General features: G+C 49.9%; 1 protein-coding gene across 1 annotated transcript; it reads right to left on the reverse strand.

Moving 5' to 3' along the window:
* Positions 1 to 3876: 3876 nt before the first annotated feature.
* Positions 3877 to 9156, reverse strand: Gdf5 (growth differentiation factor 5). Its single transcript, XM_051143610.1, has 3 exons — positions 9058 to 9156; positions 6570 to 7426; positions 3877 to 4785 (listed from the first exon to the last, which is right to left on the reverse strand). The coding sequence occupies exons 2-3, from the start codon at positions 7180 to 7182 to the stop codon at positions 3911 to 3913; spliced, it is 1488 nt and encodes a 495-aa protein (XP_050999567.1). The 5' UTR covers positions 7183 to 7426; positions 9058 to 9156; the 3' UTR covers positions 3877 to 3910.
* Between the last annotated feature and the right edge of the window lie 9288 nt (positions 9157 to 18444).

The following is an 18444-nucleotide window of genomic DNA, read 5'->3' on the forward strand; positions in this document are numbered from 1 at the left end:
CTGAGCTGGAGTGAAGGCTGTAAGGCTTCCCAAGGTTGCCTGTCCCAGTCCTGGACAAGCTGTTTCTCCTGTTGTGACCCTGGGACACAGGATGTGGAAAGGGCCCTGCGATGAGGAGTGCAGTGCTGGACGCCTCCTTCCTTTCCTCCCCTCTGGGCCTCTCATGTTTCCTGCCCTAAACTCTGCTCTGCTATTTTTCCCAAGGAACTAACAGCACGGTGGGTCCCTAAGGAGATACTTTTGGGGCCAGGGAGCCAAGCCAGGGAGGTGACTCCATTGCTGTCCAAAACAGGGGTCAGTGGACTCAGGAGTCCAGAAGAGCGGGTAGAAGAATAAGGAAGTCTGCTGGAGGCATGTGCTTGCCCCTCTGCCACCCCTCTGCACGTCAGCTTCCTGTCTGCAGAAAAAACAGAAGTCAGTGGTCCTCTTAGGAGTCTGAACACGGTGACACGCACCTTTAATATGCACTAGGGAGGCAGAGGCAGGCAGATCTCTGCAAGATCAAAGCCAGCTTGGTCTACATTGTGAGTTCCAGGATAGCCAGAGCTACACCATGAGGACCACACACATACACCCACTGTTTAAAACACACATGCGTGCGTGCATGCGTGTATGTGTGTGTGTATATGTGCGTGCATGCACACTCATTTGTATGTATTCACACATGAATGCGGGTACCCAAAACGGCCAGGAGAGGCCTTCAGATCCCCCAGAGCAGCAATCACAGGTGGTTGTTCCCAGTTGCTGTGGGTGCTGGGAACTGAATTCGGATCCTCTGCAAGGACAGCAAGTGCTCTAAACCACTGAGCTGTTTCTGCAGCCCCCAAGACCTATAATTGACAGAAGATAAAACTGACGTTTGAAGCTACACAACATTCTGAACCCTTCAGAGCCGGAGAAGTGTGGATAGGAGAGTGTGAACTATGGAGTAGAATGGAAACCCTACATTGTTGGTGTGTTTGTGTGTGAGGGATGTGTGCATTGTGTAGCTGAGCACCCAAGTGTACATGTACCTGTGTGTGTACATATGTGTGCTATGTGTAGTCATGTAGAGGCCACCAGCGAATAATGTCTGGTGTCTTCCTTGGTCGCTCTCCACTTTTGTTTTGAGTCAGGGTCTCTCACTGAACCTGAAGCTCAATGATTCATCTAGGCAGACCGGCCAGCAAGCTCCTGGGATCTGCCTGTTTCTGCCTCCCCAGCACTGAGATTACAGACAGGTATTCTGTACTCTGATTTTTATGTGGGTGCAGGGAATCAAAACTCCAGTCTTCACGATTGTGTGATAAGTTCTTTACCAAACGAGCCATCTCCAGAGCCCCAGTAAGCTCTTTGAGCAATAAGGTAGTTAGGACACAAGTGCACAGCTCCCTGTGGCTATAGCCAGATGTGGTGCTGAGGAGAGTTCTCCAAGGAGACCAGTACCCTGATCTGCAGGCTGGCATGGAAGGGCTCTTGGGATGGAGCCTTAGAGTTGGGTGAAGGGGACTATATAATCTGAGTTGCTCCTTTGATAAAAAGAGTTCCAGGGCAGGTTTGGGGGCAGGGGTAGGGAAGAAAGCTCTTGGGGCATCCAGCCAGAGCTATGACCACTCACTCAAAGCTTAGCCCTTCAACAGGAAGAGCTCTGTGACTCATGTGATGCTCTGGTGGAGCTAGGCAAGGAGCACTGTCCAAGAAACGAGAGACACAGCCCAGGAAATAAGTACCTGGGGCAGCCAACACCACCTGTGACCCCTTCGTGCTGCCTCTCTGCACGAGGTGGGTTTCCAGCCATCTCGATCCTTCACTGCTCTCTTTGTAACCATAGTTGACTCCTTGGCCTCGCCAGCACCTTCCTCCAGGCTCCTTCTCCTCTCTCACACACGGGGCCTCTGTCTGCTGTGGCAGCTCTTTTGTTTACTTCCAGAGTTCCCAGGCTCAAGACTAGCCAAACACAACGGAAGCCCAGCCAGAGGGAGCTCAGTTCCAGACTCACTCTGGCTCCTCTGGGGCAAGTAATGGCCTCCAAACCAAGGAGACAGCTTAAAAGAAAGTTGTCCCCCCCCCCACACTGGGCTCTTGCTTCAGGTCCTGACAACCCAAAGGGAAAGGACACAAGATCTGCCCATTGTTGGGCAGGGATCCCTACTCTTGAGAGACAGCTTTGGCTGGGAGCCTTGGGAATCAAAGACCCAGCTGGAGAGAGGTGGGGCAAAAAAATTGAGGCCCTCTGTATGGGAACCAGAGACTTGGATTTCTCCTGGTCCTTGTGTGTCTCTTTAGCCAGGTAGAATCTGGCCTTGAGTCCTCTGCTCTGAGATCCAGGTGCCTAAATTTCACCACTGGAAAGAACCGTCCTCTCTAGAAGTTCATGCCCCACACCTCCCCAAAGATTCTAGCGAAAGGAAATGAGCATTTACTGTGGGCCCAGCGCCAAACAGGAGGCATCGTGAGGATGTGCCTGGCGTTCTCTGTCTGCCTGAGGTCAGCAGGGAGATCGATGACCTGTGTGTAGTTAAGCACTTACATAATGTAAAGGAGGGGCCCCACTTCAGACTCTGAGCTGAGTGAACTGTGAAGTGCTGTGATCACACAGCGCCAGAGACCCGCGGGGTTCCAGACCAGATCATGGCAGATCATGGAAGGAACAGTGTGGTCAGTGGGAGAAAGGAAACGCCACCATGGGGAGGAGTTGGAGACCCTCGGCAGCCCAGATTCCTCAGTGGGAAAAAGGAGAGGACCCTTTCAATGGGGCCCGGTCAACCCTGTGATTGTGGAAGAGCAGGGAGCAGGGGACTGGGCAGATGCTGGTGAATGAGGTAGAGATGGTTTTAAAGAAAATCAGGGCTGGAGAGATGGTTCAGTGGTTAAGAGCACCAGCTGCCTTTCCAGAGGTCCTGAGTTCAAGTCCCAGCAACCATGTAGTGGCTCACAACCGTCTGTAATGGAATCTGATGCCCTCTTCTCGTGTGCGTGAAAGCAGATCACTCATACACATAAAATAAATAAACAGATGTTAAAAAAAAAAGAAAAAGAAAGCCAAGCCTCCCCACCCCCAGCCCCCACCCCAAGGCTTCATTTTGGAGACAGTGCGCTTGATTAAGGAATATAAAACTCTAGCTCGTAGCTAGGCCCCAATGGAGTAGAAGGAGCTGGGGACCAATAGGCCTTTGGAAGGATCAGGAATGAGGGTAGAGGTGAGCACTGGCCCTGACCAGCTGTACTCTCTGCCCCGGTCTGCTTCAGTTCCCAGGAGTGGGGGTAGACTCCAAGCCTGGGAAAGAGTTTGTACCTGAGGTAACCCACCCTCGCTTTCAGGGGCAGCCGTTCTATAAGAGGTCTGGGTCCCCCGGAGTAAACCAGAAATCTGCCACGAGGGGAGGCATAAAGAGTCAGCTTTTTATGGCATCAATGTACATTTTAATCTAACAGTCTAACAGGCTCATAGTCTTCACCCCTGCCCAAGTCCTTCGGCTTCCTGCTCAGCCCCGGCAATGAACGCGCCGTCTGTTCTAAGAGCAGAAAGTCACCAGGCACAAAGGTGATTCAAAGAGGCTACGGCACATGTGGCTCTCCCATGACGTGCTTAGGACACAGCTCCAGCTGTTCTGCAGAGTCTGAAGACTGAGGCGGCCCCCGGGCCAGAGAGACGGTAGGCTGAGTCTCATGGAGGAACACCTCTCCTGGGCCTTAGTCCCACAGATAGTCTCTTCCTTGGGCGGGAATCTTTAGATTCGGGGGGGGGGGGCGGGGAAGGGGGGGCGGCGGGACTCTTCAGTCCAGATCACACCCAGAGAATAAGCGTGCCAAAACCTCTTCTCTCGCAGGCTGCTGGGATATTTCCCATCCCCTCTGTGATTCCAGGAGCATGTGGAGGGGTAGTTCTCTCTCTGGATGTGCCACCCCGGAAGACAGAGGGCCTGCGCTGCTACCTGCAGCCACAAGATTCCACGACCATGTCCTCATATTGTTTATACACCACGTTGTTGGCCGAGTCAATAAAGAGGATGCTGATGGGACTCAGGCGCGTGGGCACACAGCAGGTGGGGGGTGTGGATTCCGGGTCCATAGAGTTCATAAGCGTCTGGATGACCGCGTGGTTTGTGGGCTCCAAGTGGGAGCGCAAGGGGAACTCGCACAGTCCTTCGCAGTGAAAGGCCTCATACTCAAGGGGTGCGATGATCCAGTCGTCCCAGCCCATGTCCTTGAAGTTGACATGCAAAGCCTTGCGGCTGCAGCGAGCCTTGAGGTTTTTGCTGGGTCGCTTGCCCTGGCGATTGGCCAGTGGGGCCCGCCGTTTCCTCCTCTGGCTGAACAGGTATTCATAGACAGTCTTGTCATCCTGACCAGAGCGGGCCTTAATCTCATTAAAGAACAGGTCCCGTTTCTTGGTACGGCCAAACACCAGGAACAGGGCCTTCTCGTGGACCTGTCGGGCAGCGCGTTCAAAGCCCAGGCCACGGAGGTCCACCGCCCGGCCCCGTTCCCAGGCCTCTAGTTCCAGGCACAGCTGTGCCGAGTTCTTAAAATTTCGGAAGAGTTTCCAGATGTCGAACACCTCCCAGCCAGATCCATCCAGGCCTGGCACGGAGCGCACATCCAGCAAGGCTGCCGGCTGCCGGCCGCTGGGGCAGCTGGACAGCTTCAGCTGGGCAACCCGCCCGCTACTGGGGACCGCTGGCTTGGCCACGTCCAAGATCTTCTTCCGTAAGATCCGCAGTTCAGCCCCCAACAGCCCATCCTTTTCCAAGGCACTGATGTCAAACACGTACCTCTGCTTCCTGACCACAGGGCCTCGGTCATCTAGAGAAAAAAGCCAGAAGTTAATTCCTGTCACTTCACCAGACAGCCTACCACTTCTGGGCCTCCAGGGAGGACCTAGCTCTCTCCCACTCAAAACCGATTTCTCTAACCTCTTCCCCACTATGGCCGAAGCCAACACCCAAACCACCAAAACCCCCTTTCCAAATAAAGGTGGGTGTGTTGCTGTGTATTATCCGAGTGCCCTGGTGTTTGTGTTGAAACGTATTAGTCATTAGCCTTACAACTGCTTTCTACCAGCGCCCTCCCCATCCATGATCCAGCACCATTGTCTCCTGTAAATAAGACAGGTGGTACGTACACTTAAATTGCCCACTTTTTCAGAGGAGGAGCCTGAAGCTCCGAGTAATTTAGGGGACTCATTCAGTGTCGTCTAGCTAGGGGAAAACAGAAATAGAACTTAGGAATTTAATGCTTCTTCATGAGCTCCATCCACCTTAAAGATCTCGCTGGTCTTGTTATGGCCAGGGCACAGATGGGAGAGTACACTGATGTAGGTAACACAGCAAATTAATAACAAACCCAATCTGCAACTCGGTTTCCCTGGTTCCCAGACTAAAGGTTCCGTGTACATGAATGTTCCAGTGTGTGTGTGTGTGTGTGTGTGTGTGTGTGTGTGTGTGTGTGTGTAAGCTCAGTGGTATCTCCGAATCAGCATGCCCTCCTTCCTAAATGCCAATATGCCATTAGGGACCATTCAACTATTGCTCTAGAAGGTAACTAATTAGGCCTTTAAACTCTCCATCTCCCCCTCCCCAAGCTCCCTTAGTGCTGGGGGGACATGAGGACTTATTTTATGAGCCCTAGAGGGGTCACAGCTTTCCCTGGCTGGGCAGGCTGCCAGGCCACCTCCCCCACCTCTGCCAGACCTGCTGCCTCCGTTCCTTCCCCCACCCGAGTCATTCCCCTACAGACCAGCTCTAATGAGGAGCCTCTCCCACTCTCTGGCCCCTCCCCCACCCACCCTGCCAGCCACAGTCCCAAGCCTCAGAACCAGAGCTGCAAGAAACCTTCCTAACTAACTGCCAGCCAGCGGCCCAAGTGTCTCTGCACTGTGGAGAACCTGAGACTCAGAAGGGAAGGGATTTGCTGAGAACGCACAGCAAGTGGAGAGGAAGAGCCAGTCACACTAGGTGGGCAGACCTCCAGAGAAGAAAGACAGACATGTGTTAGGCTAGGACACAAGGTGTTCCCACTCAAAACACTCTCACGTCGCCCGGTCCAGCGCTCTTGTAGTATACATATAGAAAAACAGACCCCAGGGTCGAAGGGGTTTTCTCAGGTCACAGTGTGAGTCAGACCCTAGACCAGCTGCCTCCCTCTGTTAACTCCAAGATGAGGCAACTGTGCTCCTTCTTCACAGACCCTGCCCCTTTGCCCCCCAGCTGAGGGGTAAAGTTGAAAAACCACAGAGACCTAAAGTTTCTTCCTTTCTGCTATCTGAGGAAAAACCTGAAACAGAAACTTCAGGCAAGCTACACAAAGTGCAGAGTATGCCCCAGTACTCAAAGAGTGGGTCTTGGAGTCCAGTATGCAATTAGCAGGGCTTGGGTCCTCTCTGCTCTCTACTGCCCATTCTGCACCTTGCAGAGGTTGAACTTGGTGATCCCTAGGCATCCCTAGTCCTGGATCTGGTACGTATGAGATAAATCCAAGATTCCCACCTTAGGTTGGATACACACACACTGTCCCCCACCTGCACACTCCAGGACTTGGGGACTCCTGGGTCTGTGCAAACGCCCCTCCCTGCAACCCCCTCCTCTCACCTTGCCCTTTGTCAATAAAGCTGGTAATGGTGTTGGCCAGGCCAGCCTCCAACTTCATGCTGCTGTTGCCTCCCTTTCTGTCAGCATCGGACAGAGTCCTGTACAGCGAGAGCATGTATTCGTGGGGTGTGATGGGGGGCGGGCGGAACGGCTCCTTGGGCTCTCGAGGGGTCCCAGGCTCCCTGGTCTTCTTCAGCAGGAAGGAGCTAGGGGCAGGTCCTGCTTTTGAGGATGCTTTGCCCCCAGGAAGCTGTCCTTTTGGGGTTACAGTCCGGGCTGCAGCCTGCCTCGTTTGGGGAGGGGGTCCTGGCTTGGTCTCAGAGCCACCGGACCTAGGGGGCATCTTTTTGGGTTCTTCCTTCTTGGCTTGTGTCTGCCCAGAGCTTCCCTTTGCCCTGGCATTGGTGGCCCCCACCCCATAGCTGTGACCCCCTGGCCTAAAGATATTCCGAGCCAGGGGTGGCCTCTCCTTGGCCTCTGCTTTGGCTAACCCTGGCCTGGCCCCTGGGGGTCTCTGGCCTAAATCAGGGGCACCCAACACAATGCAGATGAATTCCAGGTCCAGCCAAGCCAGGTGCCAAAGCAAAAAAGTGAGGAGTTTGGGGAGTCTCATCCTCTGGCCAGCTGAATGGCACCACAGAGAAAGGCAGCAGCAGCGAAGGTGTCTCTGGCTTGGCAGGAAAAACCATGAAAGGAGTGGGTTTTCAGAAGCAGCGGAGGCAGCAGTAGCAGCAGCAGCAGCAGGCAGGGCTTTCTCCTCAGTCTGAGCGTCTTGAAGTCCGCCGGGCGTGTGTCTGTATCCAGTCCCATAGTGGAAATGCTCCCGTGTCCAGACGTGCACCGTCTCCAGTCAGCAGCTGAAAATAACTCGTTCTTGAAAGGAGAAAGCCGACCGCCCCCTTTCTCCCGCACAACTGACTGAGGGCTTGAAGGAGGCTTGTATAAGGCTGAGAGATTTTTCCAAGAAGGAAGAATGGCGTAATGCTGCCTGTGCGCTCCAGTTTTTTTCCCTCTAATTTTGAATCCTTTCCAGTGAAAATACTTACACACACACACACACACACACACACACACACACACACACACACACACACACACACACACACACAAACCTGCAGGTGCTCAGAAAAATCTTTTACAAACCTGAGCTCAGGAATTGGAAACGGAATTCCAACCCAAACCAATTTAATTACTCTCTGATGTCATGCTGTCTAAATTCATTTAAGTGCGATATATTTATGTGAAAAAAAAAATCACTGCTGCCCTTTGGAGGCCATGGCTCACGGGGGCTCTTGGCTCAGAGCCCCATAGCAGGACTCAGGCTTAGACGGCCTCCCATCCCAGAGCAGACTCAGGGGTCTTCACCTCTGCCTCCTGGAGCAGCCCACCCCACCATCCTGAGCAGAGATGTTGAGGAGTAAGTGCAGAGACCTGCAGGAACTAATTCAGCATGTGAGCCAGCTAGGTTTTCAGTGAAGTCCTTGGAGTGTCTGTAAAGCAGTCACAATCCCTCTGTCTAGTCTGGGACCTGGGGTGTGTGTGTGTGTGCGTGCGTGTGTGTGTGTATTGACGGACAGCACAGATGGCGGCATTTACCCAGTTTCTTGTATCTTAATAAACTTATGACCCAGAAACAGGAAAAAAAAAAATCAGTGCCCACTATACCACCCCCACCAAATGCCATTGGCTAAGCACTGCCATCCTGTAGCCCCCTCGGCTGGAAACAGGTCCAGGGTGTGCGTACTCAGCAATGACGCAGGCAAAGACCGCCAGTTTTCTTGGAATAGGCTGAGGCCAGAGGCAGCAGCCCCAGACTAAGGCAGCAGCGACCCCTGCAGGAGGTTGGTAGAGCAAGCTGCTTTTCTAGCACCTGTGAAGAAACCTGAATTTCTGCTCAATCAAGAGTCCCTCTCTCTCTCTCTGACTCTTCTTCTTCTTCTTCTTCTTCTTCTTCTTCTTCTTCTTCTTCTTCTTCTTCTTCTTCTTCTTCTTCTTCTTCTTCTTCTTCAGATAGGGTCTCACGGAACCCACGCTGACCTCAAATTCACTATGTACCCAAGGCTGGTCTTGAACTCCTGACCCTACACTTCCCAGATGCTGAGATGACAGGCACCTAGCATCAAGGGTTTCTGTAAATAAAGTGCCTTGCTAAAGTACTTAAACATCCTTCCTTTGGATAGCTTGGGCAACTCACTCAGGGTCATGGAGGAGGCGGGAGCAGCTTCTTAGCCTTCTTGTGGCATTGAGAGTGGTGGTGGTGGGGATGAAACCCCACCTCAGACACAACAAGCAAGCGAATACTGTGCTGCTAAGCTATCCTCTCACCCACCCCCAGCCCCACCCCACTCAAATACTCTTCCTTTCCTTTTCTTGGGACAAAGTCTCTTTTAGCAAAAGCTGGCCTTGGACTTGCAATGTAGCTGAGGCTGCCCTTGAGGTCCTGATCCTCCTACCTCCACCTCCTTGGTTACAGAGTGGGATCACCTACCTTCTTAATCCCCGTTCTCCCAGAGCTGACCTAGCAGATCCATTTATATGCTAACGCTGGTTTCTAGAAGCTCTCTGCTGGAGACGTGGCAGGTCTAGTGCTCGGTTAGCATGCACAAAGCCCTCACCAAGACAACACCAAACAAAGTCCTCACTCTGGATAGCTAGGTGGCTGCATGTTTGTTTGTTTGTTCTTTTTAAACGTATTTATTTATTTTGTCTATGTGTATGTGTGGAAAGATGGTGCCAGAGGAGACCACAAAAGGCACTAGTTTCCTTGGAGCTGCAGGTGGCAGAAGCTATGAGCCACCCTGATGTGGGTACTGGGAGCAGAATTCTGTCCTTCCCAAGAGCAGCAAGTACTACTTTTCCCCCTACACTGTTGCTTCTAGGTTCAGTGACTCTCAGCTGGCCACTCCAACCTTCACTGATAGCTCCTAGGTCTGAAGAGGCCCACCTCAAAGGACCAAGGCACCACCCTGAGTTTTTTTTTTTTAAGATTTATTTTATTTATTATGTTTACAGTGTACACCTGCTCACCAGAAGAGGGCACCGGATCTCATTATAGATGGCTGTGAGCCACCATGTGGTTGCTGGGAATTGAACTCAGGACCTCTGGAAGAGCAGCCAGTGCTCTTAACCTCTGAGCCATCTCTCCAGCCCCACTTCAGTGAATTTTGAGGACAGCTTGAACTCATTACAGCCCACTCTCGCCTTTGCTTCTGACTTGTCTCCAGCATCTTCTTCCAATTTCTCTGTTATTGTCCGGTCCTCCTCAACCTTGACCCGCTACAATTTCCTTAAAACTGCCCTCTCGGCCTCCAGCGTCTCTCCATCCCAACCCCCCCCCCCCCCCCCCCCCCCCCCCCCCCCCCCCCCCGGCCAAAGCCTACTGACTGAACAAGAGCTGACCAGCTGTGCCAGCTGCTGCACAAGGCAGAGAGGTCTAAACAGCTGTCACAGGCTCTCTGTGCTTCTTCCTGCTCTCAGAGTTCAAATCCAGCCTCAGGCCCGATCTCTAACACAGGTCAGTTTCTCCAGACTGTGTCTATCCCATTATAACTACACTGTACCGTATTTGTCTTTCAATTATTCCCAGGGCTTGGCACAGAGCCCAGCATATAGCAGATTCTCAGAGTGTGCTGTAAGAATGACTCTCAAACTGACCCTTTTAAAGAAACGCCATCTTTTTTTTTTTCCCCCTTCAAGACAGGGTTTCTCTGTAGCCATGGATGTCCAGGAATTCACTCTGTAGACCAGGCTGGTCTCGAACTCACAGAGATCCACCTGCCTCTGCCTCCTAAGTGGTGGGATTAAGTGCCTGCACCAACACCGCCTAGCCATCATTTTCTTTATTATCATTTCTGTTTTAAAATTAGAGCACATAATGGGTTTCATTATGATATTTTCATACATGCATATTATTATACTTTGGACATATTGACTCCCTTATCACCTCCCCCCTACCCAGACCCCTTCTTCCACCCAAGTACCCTTTCTACTTTCCTGTTATAGCTCTATATATTTTAATACACGATAATTAATGCTCATGGCCCAGTCTTTCAATCGCTTCCTGTTCCCGTCTCTCCCCATCAGCCTCTTCATTCTCCCGGCAGCCACTAGTCCCCATTCTACTTTCAGGCCACAGATATAAATCTAGATGCTTAGTCAGGCGGTGGTGGCACACGCCTTTAATTCCAGCACTCCGGAAGCAGAGGCATATGGATCTCTGTGAGTTCGAGGCCAGCCTGGTCTACAAAGTGAGTCCAGGACAGAGAAACCCTGTCTTGAAAAAACAAAAAACAAAACAAAACGTCTAAATGCTACATACAAGAGAAAGCACGTGCTATTTGTTCGCTGTGTCTGAAAAGCCATCATCCTTAAACACATCCTGCCTTTCCTACTAGATTTTTGAGTACCAAAAAAGGGAAAGATGCCACCTTGTTACTGGGTATTTTGTAAGCTCTAGCCACTGAATAAACAAAATTATGAACAAGTCAACGCGGAATTCCAATACACAGTTTGATAAAGATCAAGGGCTTTGCACTTGGCCACCCAGCGTGTCTTCCATTGCTTTTAAAATCTTACTTCACAGCCACGCCCCACTCTGAACAACCTTTCGCTGGAGGTACTTTTAGCCTCCGTCCCCCATTTTACACGTAAATACATTGATATTTTAAACATTTAAATTACATTTTGAAATCATTTACTTTTTTACTTATTTATTTGTGTGTGTGTGTGTGTGTGTGAGACGCCCTTTAGAGGCCAGAAGGAGCTCCAAGGAGCTCAATTTGTAGGCAGTTGTGAGCCTGATGTGGGTGCTGAGAACTGAAATCAGGTTCTCTGCAAAAGCAGGAAGTGTTCTTAACTGTTGAGCCATCTCTCCAGCCCAATTAAAAGACTATTTATTGCTATTACATCTGTGCACACCTGGGCACATGAGCCTCACCACACACGTGTGCAGATCAGAGAACAACTTTGTGGCATCTGTGGCCACCTTTGCTTGAGAACCAGGGATTGAATCAAACTTTTGTGACAGTGTCTCGCTGACCCAAGTTACATTTCTCTTTCTTTTTTTTTTTTTTTTCAAGTCAAAGTTTTTCTGTAAAACCGTGACTGTCCTACACTCTCTTTGTAGACCAGGCTGGCCTTGAACTCACAGAGAGATCTGCCTACCTCTGCCTGTCAAGTGCTGGGATTAAAGGCGTGTGCTACCACCACCTGCCTCCTTTTTTAATATTTTAAAATTACATTTAAGAATTTTATTTCTCACCAGGCAGGGTGGCACACAACTATAATCCCAGCACTTGGGAGGCAGAGGCAGGTGGATCTCTGTGGGTTCCAGGCCAGCTTGGTCTACTGAGTGAGTCCGGGACAGCCAAGGCTACACAGAGAAACTCTATCTCAAAAAAACAAAAGAAAAAAAGAAAGAAAGAAAAGAAAAAGAATTTTCTTTCTCTCTCCTTTTCTTTTTCTTTTTTTTTTTTTTTTTTTTTTGGTTTTTTGAGACAGGGTTTCTCTGTGTAGCCTTGGCCATCCTGGACTTACTTTGTAGACCAGGCTGGCCTCGAACTCACAGCGATCCGCCTGCCCCTGCCTCCCGAGTGCTGGGATTAAAGGCGTGCGCCACCATGCCTGGCTCCTTTTCTTTTTCTTTCTTTCTTTCTTTAGTTTGAGACCAGGTCCCACTCTGTAGCTCTGTCTGTCCTGGACCTCACTCTGCTGACCGAGCTGGCCTTGAACTAAGATCCACCACCTGCCTCTGCCTCTTGAGCGCCAGGATCAAAGGTGTGTGTGTCATTATGTCTGGCTTACACTTGTATTTCTGTTGGTGTGTAATGGTACAGAGGTCAGAGGACAACGTGGAGGAGCTGGTTCTTGCCCTTCTACCACATGGGTCTCCATGATCAAACTCAGATCACGCAGCCAGCAGCAGGCTCTCCACTGAGCCGTTTCAACGGCCATTTTCAACATATTATACCAAGAACTGTGCTGTAGATGTAATGGACTGTGATAAGGTGGTGTGGTGGGGGGACATGAGGGAACTCTAACTTTCAGCCCAGGACTCACCCAGTGGTGTGGTCTGGACCGTGAGGACATGAAGAATCTCAGACAAGGGCTGTTGTCTGAGGACCAGGAGGCTCCTAGGAGCTGGGTAGGAGCAAGGAAAGAGACTCTGACTTTGGATGGAAAGGCCTCTCCAGGGAGGGGCCCAGAGTTCCTGCCTGGCTCTTACTATAAAGGTGACTAATCACTTTGGTCCCCTCTGGTAATTGCAACCAGATGCTGCTGCTGGCTGCGCTTCAGTCCCGACATGTTTAATTACTGGGACACAGAGTCTCTGGGTCCCCTGTGGCTCCTTTCCTCCCCCATTCCTGTCAGCAATATTAATGTCAAACTAAGGTAGAGGATGAGAGCCCTGGGAAGCCACTGGCATGGACGTAATCTTCACAGGCCTTCCCACTAGGCAAAGCCTTTGACTTGTTTAAATGTTTCCCCATCCGTTATCTCATTGGCACCTCACAAAACATCCTTATAAAGCCAGTAAGCTGAAGTATTTGCTAGACAAGCAGAGCAGACGGAAGAATAATAAGCTCTTGTCTTATTCCAGTACTTAGGAAGTGTGCAAGCCATCTCATATTCCTCACATTCTCTCAACCTGCTGAGGTCAGGCAAGGCTGGCGCATGCCTGAAAGGCAGACTCGGAGGTGCGTAGGACACTTTTTGTCCCAGCTCTGCCACTTACCAGTTAACTGACCTTGTGTATTTATTCATTTATTTGCTTAAGTATGAACACTGGCTATATAGCAGTGGACAAGGCATCATGGTCTGTGTTCAAATTCTAGCAAAAGGGACAAAGAAACGCACACTTTGAGGGAATGCTAAGTGCTGTGTAAGAAACGAAACAGTCAATTAAGGTGCCTGCTTTAGCAAGGAGTGCCTCATGGAAGGGTGACATTTCAGCAGAGACCAAGATAGAGTGAGGCACCCTGAGGCCTGGAAGATCAGGTCACTCCAGGTGGAAGGCACAGCAAATGCAAGGCTGTATGCTCAATTTTCTTAACCAATATATTTTATTAACAACTTAGCGACCGAGCATAGGTCACTTATAGCCCGACTAACCAAAACAATAGGAAATGAGGATTAATGGACACAATAACAAAACCGTAAGGATATCAGTTCCAAGGAACGATTCTCCTGGTACAATCTGCAGGATTTCTTCTGCTGGAACCTGGAATAACCAGAACCCAGAACCTCAGCAGGAGCCAGAGCCCTGAAGCCTTCCCTCGAGCGGTTCTCTCTAGGAGCATCTCGAAGTGCAGTGATGAACAGCCAAAACTATCCCAAGTCTCCAAAAAGCCCCGCCTCCAGTTCTGGGCTCATTTATATATCTCCTCCCAGAGTCTGTTCACGGGATCTTTTCAGCTGGCAACAATCAAGCTCTCACACAAGGTGGTCAGTCTTCTAGTGGATTAACCTCATCTGTTCTCTCACAAAACCGTTCCAATCCCCCACTTGGGATCCTAAAAAACAGGTTTATCTCTCCTTCACAAGGCCCTGAGGTAGGAATGTGCTGAGCTCAAGTGAAAAATCAAGGAAGGTTGGTGTTGCTGAAGCAGAGGGAGACCAAGTCAGACAGTGCCAGAACCGTGGCTGTGGCTTGGTACGCTCCGAACACCGAGTTCAGTGCCCTGGAGAAACAAAGGGAGGATTTTAGGCAGGTGAGATGTCATATAATGACAATTCAAAACGACCAGCCTTTTTATAAATCTCGGTTCTTGATTTACTGTGCAATCTCAATGAAATTATTTAATTTATCTGTGCCTTAGTTTAGTAATATTGTATGACAATAATAATAATAAACTCTTTTGGGGCCTGGAGAAAGGGCTTGGTAATTCAGGTGCACGCCTGTAGTCCCAGCACTCGGGAGGCAGAGGCAGGCAGATCCCTGTGAGTTCGAGGCCAGCCTGGTCTACAAAGTGAGTCCAGGACAGCCAAGGCTGCACAGAAAGACCTTGTCTTGAAAACCCCTCCCCCCCAAACAAACAAACAAACAAACAAAAAAGAACCCCCCCCCAAAAAAAACACAACAAAGTATGGCTGAGCTGGGCAGTGGTGGTGCACGCCTTTAATCCCAGTCCTCGGGAGGCAGAGGCAAGTGGATCTCTGTGAGTTCGAGGCCAGCCTGGTCTACAAAGTGAGTTCAAAACAGTCAACGCTACACAGAGAAACCCTGTCTCAAAAAAACAAAAACAAACAAACAAAAGACAAAATATGGCTGCTTGTGCTCATGTACACCTCTAATCCCAGCACTCAGGAGGCAGAGGCAAATGAATTTCTGAGTTCGAGTTCAGCCTGGTCTATAGAATGAGTCCCAGGACAGCCAGGACTGCACAAAGAAACTGTCTCAAAAAACAAAGCAAAAAAAAAAAAAAAAAAAAAAAAAAAAAAAACCTAAAGAGGAAAAAAAAAAAGGAAGGAGGTGGGAAGAAGTGTGATGTGGGATCCGGCCTGGTGTTTTTAGGGTCTTGGCCTCTTTTTTTTTTTTTAAAGATTTATTTATTATGTATACTGTGCTATGCCTGCATGTACACCTGCAGGCCAGAAGAGGGCATCAGATCACATTAGAGATGGTTGTGAGCCACCATGTGGGTGCTGGGAATTGAACTCAGGACCTACTGAAAGAGCAGTCAGTGCTCTTAACCTCTGAGCCATCTCTCCAGCCCCCTTGACAGGGTCTCTTTATTGTAGCCTGGCTGATCTGGAGCTTGCTATGTAGACCAGGCTAGCCTCAAATTCACAGTGACTTGTCCAGACTCTGCTGGTATCAAGTTGTATACTCCCATACCCTGTGGGTCTTAGCCTTTTGATAAAAGGACTGAGATAAAGGCTCACACCAATTGCAAAAGGAAACTTTTCAAAACACGGCAATAGAATAGGTCAAATGCAGTGTCAAGAGTGATGGCTGGGGGCCACTGGGATGGTTTAGAGCTTGGTCAAAGCACTTGCTGGGCAAGCCTGGTAACTTGAGTTTGACCCCTAGGGCCTGCATAAAGGTGGAAAGAGAGAACTGGTTCCATAAAAATTGTCACCTGTCCTCCATGTGGGCACATAGCCCTTGAGCCTCTCGCCCATCCTGTACACACTGTGGGCTTGAGCCCCTTACCCATCCTGTACACACTGTGGGCTTGAGCCCCTTGCCCATCCTGTACACACTGTGGGCTTGAGCCCCTGGCCCATCCTATCCACACTGTGGGCTTGAGCCCCTTGCCCACCCTGTACACATATATGCATACATTATTCAAAGCCCGTGCATAGAAAGCTATATAAGACCTTGTCTCAAGAAAGTAAAGAAACAGGGGCAGGAGATATGGCTCAGTGGTTAAGAACGCATACTGCTCTTTCAGAGGACCTGAATTCTATTCTTAGCAAGGATACCCAGGTGCCTCCCACCTGCTTGTTAAGGAATCTGGTGCCCTCTTCTGGCTTCCAAGGACACTGCATGCCAGTAGTGCACACTCCCTAAAAAAGAAAAGAAAAAGGAAGGAAGGAAGGAAGACACAGACAGACAGACAGAAAAAAAGAAAGCATGAGGGGGCTGGAGAGATGGCTCAGTGGTTAAGAGCACTGTCTGCTCTTCCAGAGGTCCTGAGTTCAACTCCCAGCAACCACGTGGTGGCTCACAACCATCTATCATGAGATCTGGTTCCCTCTTCTGGTGTGCAGGTGTACATGCAGGCAGAACACTGTATACGTAATAAATAAATAAATCTTAAAAAAAAAAAGAACGAATGAATGAATGAAAGAAAAAGAAAGAAAGGTTTTTGTGGGTGGTTGGTGCTCCCCTTCCTCCACTAGGAGTCCTGTCTAGTCAGAGGCAGCCCCTCCAGTCTCTGTGATCCCTGCTACTAGGAGTCTGAGTCACAGCTATATCTTCCCAGAAGCCCGCCCTGTCTTAGGTGTCCAGCTTGTCAAGGAGATGGCCCGCCCACAGCTTCTCTTCTCCCTATAGGCTCTCTGTCCTGCTGCCCCTCTTCTCCCCCCTCATGTCGCTCTGCACTCCCTCCCTTATCTTGCTCCCTCTCTTCAACCACGTCTTCTGTCTATTTTATTTCCCCTTCTCAGTGAGATTTAAACATCCTCCCTTGGGTCCTTCTTGTTACAAAAACTTCAACCCAAAATTTACCCTGCTTACAAAGATGTACAGGGGTAAAGATGGAGCAGAGATTGAGGGAATGTCCAACCAATGCCTGGCCCAACCTAAGACTTGCCCCATGGGCGGGGGGGGGGGGGGAGGGAGGGGACAGCCAACCTTACACTGCTAAGGATAACTCTGCTATGCTCACAGATAGGAGCCTAGTATAGCAGCCCTCTACCCAGCAGTGCATAGAAACAATTGCTGAGCCTCACAGCCAAACATAGGGTGAAGTGTAGGGAGTCTTGTGAAAGAGTTAGGGGAAGAATAGCAGGGCCTGGAAGTGGTAGGAAGGCCACAAGAAGACCAACAAAGCCAACTAACCAGGGCACAGAGAGGCTTTCAGAGACTAAAGCACCAACCAAGGACCGTGCACGGACTGGACCTAGGCCCCCCACACAGATGTAGCAGATGGGCGGCTCAGGATTCACGTGGGTCCCCTAGCAAGGGGAGAGGGGCTGTCTCTGACATGGACTCTGATGCCTACTTTTTGATCACTTCCCACTGGCAGGGCTGCCTGGACAGGCCACAGGGGAAGAGGATGAGCTCAGTCCTGCTGTGACTTGATGAGCTGGGGTGGCTGGGTGGATGAGGTGGGGGCTCCCCTTTTCTGAGGAGTAGGGGAGGGGTGAGAGGAAGGGAGGGTGGGACCAGGAGGAGAGGAGGGAGGGGGCTACGATCTGGATGTAAAGTGAATTAATTAATTAATTAATTTTTAAAAAGAAAGTAAGAAACAAAGGAAACAAACAACAACAAAATCAAAGTATCCTGGCATGGCTGTGTGAGGCAGGATGATCCCAAATTGAAAGCTAGTCTATACAGCTGAAGCAATGTTTTTTGTTTGTTTGTTTGGGGTTTTTTGCTTTTTGTTTTGTTTTGTTTTGTTTTGTTTTTCAAGACAGGGTTTCTCTGTGTAGCCTTGGCTCTCTTGGACTCACTTTGTAGACCCAGAAAAGCATGATGAGAGAAAACATAAGGTAAATTTTACTTTTCAGCTGGGCAGTGTGGTGCTTGCCTTTAATCCCAGCACTTGAGCGGCCTGCTAGGACTAAAGGCTGACAGCCCGCTGACTAGTTCTCTCGGATTCACATAACATATACATTAGTTCGCTCAACACTTGCTGGGTATCTGTTTTGGGCCACGCTTTGTACTGGGTTCTGGAGTCAGATACGCCCAAGAACTGCCCTGGGTCCTCATGGTGCTCAGTTTCCACAGTGTACAGTTTCCCTTGGTGTACTGAGTCTTCAGGGATAGAATCTAAGTGTATACTCAGAAGTTCCATTTCTTTGTTTCTGTTTGTCCTGTCTCGACTAAACCTCGAACTGGAAAACAGACAAATGAAATTTCAACACTAAGAAAATACGTTACTAACGTATATACAGTATTATGAAAATAATTCTTCGTTCCTAGAGGAACGCAGTCGCATAGAGGTAGTCACAACTGAACAAACTGTAGGCTTCTTGGCACTTAAGCCATTCCAGCAAAGCAACACTGTGCAAAGGCTTATGGAGTACCGAGTAATCCATGCGACACTTAGTCGTTTGTAGATGTCCTGTTTCCTGAGGCTGCGTGGAGGATCAGGACAGATCGAAAGCTGACAATATTAAATATTCGTTCGCCCAGATTTAATTACAATGATCCTTTCACGCAATTACTACACGCGGCTTTGTTGGTAGAACAGTGCGCAGGTGC

This window comes from Acomys russatus, chromosome 4 (genome assembly GCF_903995435.1).
Source record: "Acomys russatus chromosome 4, mAcoRus1.1, whole genome shotgun sequence".
NCBI classification, from domain to species: Eukaryota; Metazoa; Chordata; class Mammalia; order Rodentia; family Muridae; genus Acomys; species Acomys russatus.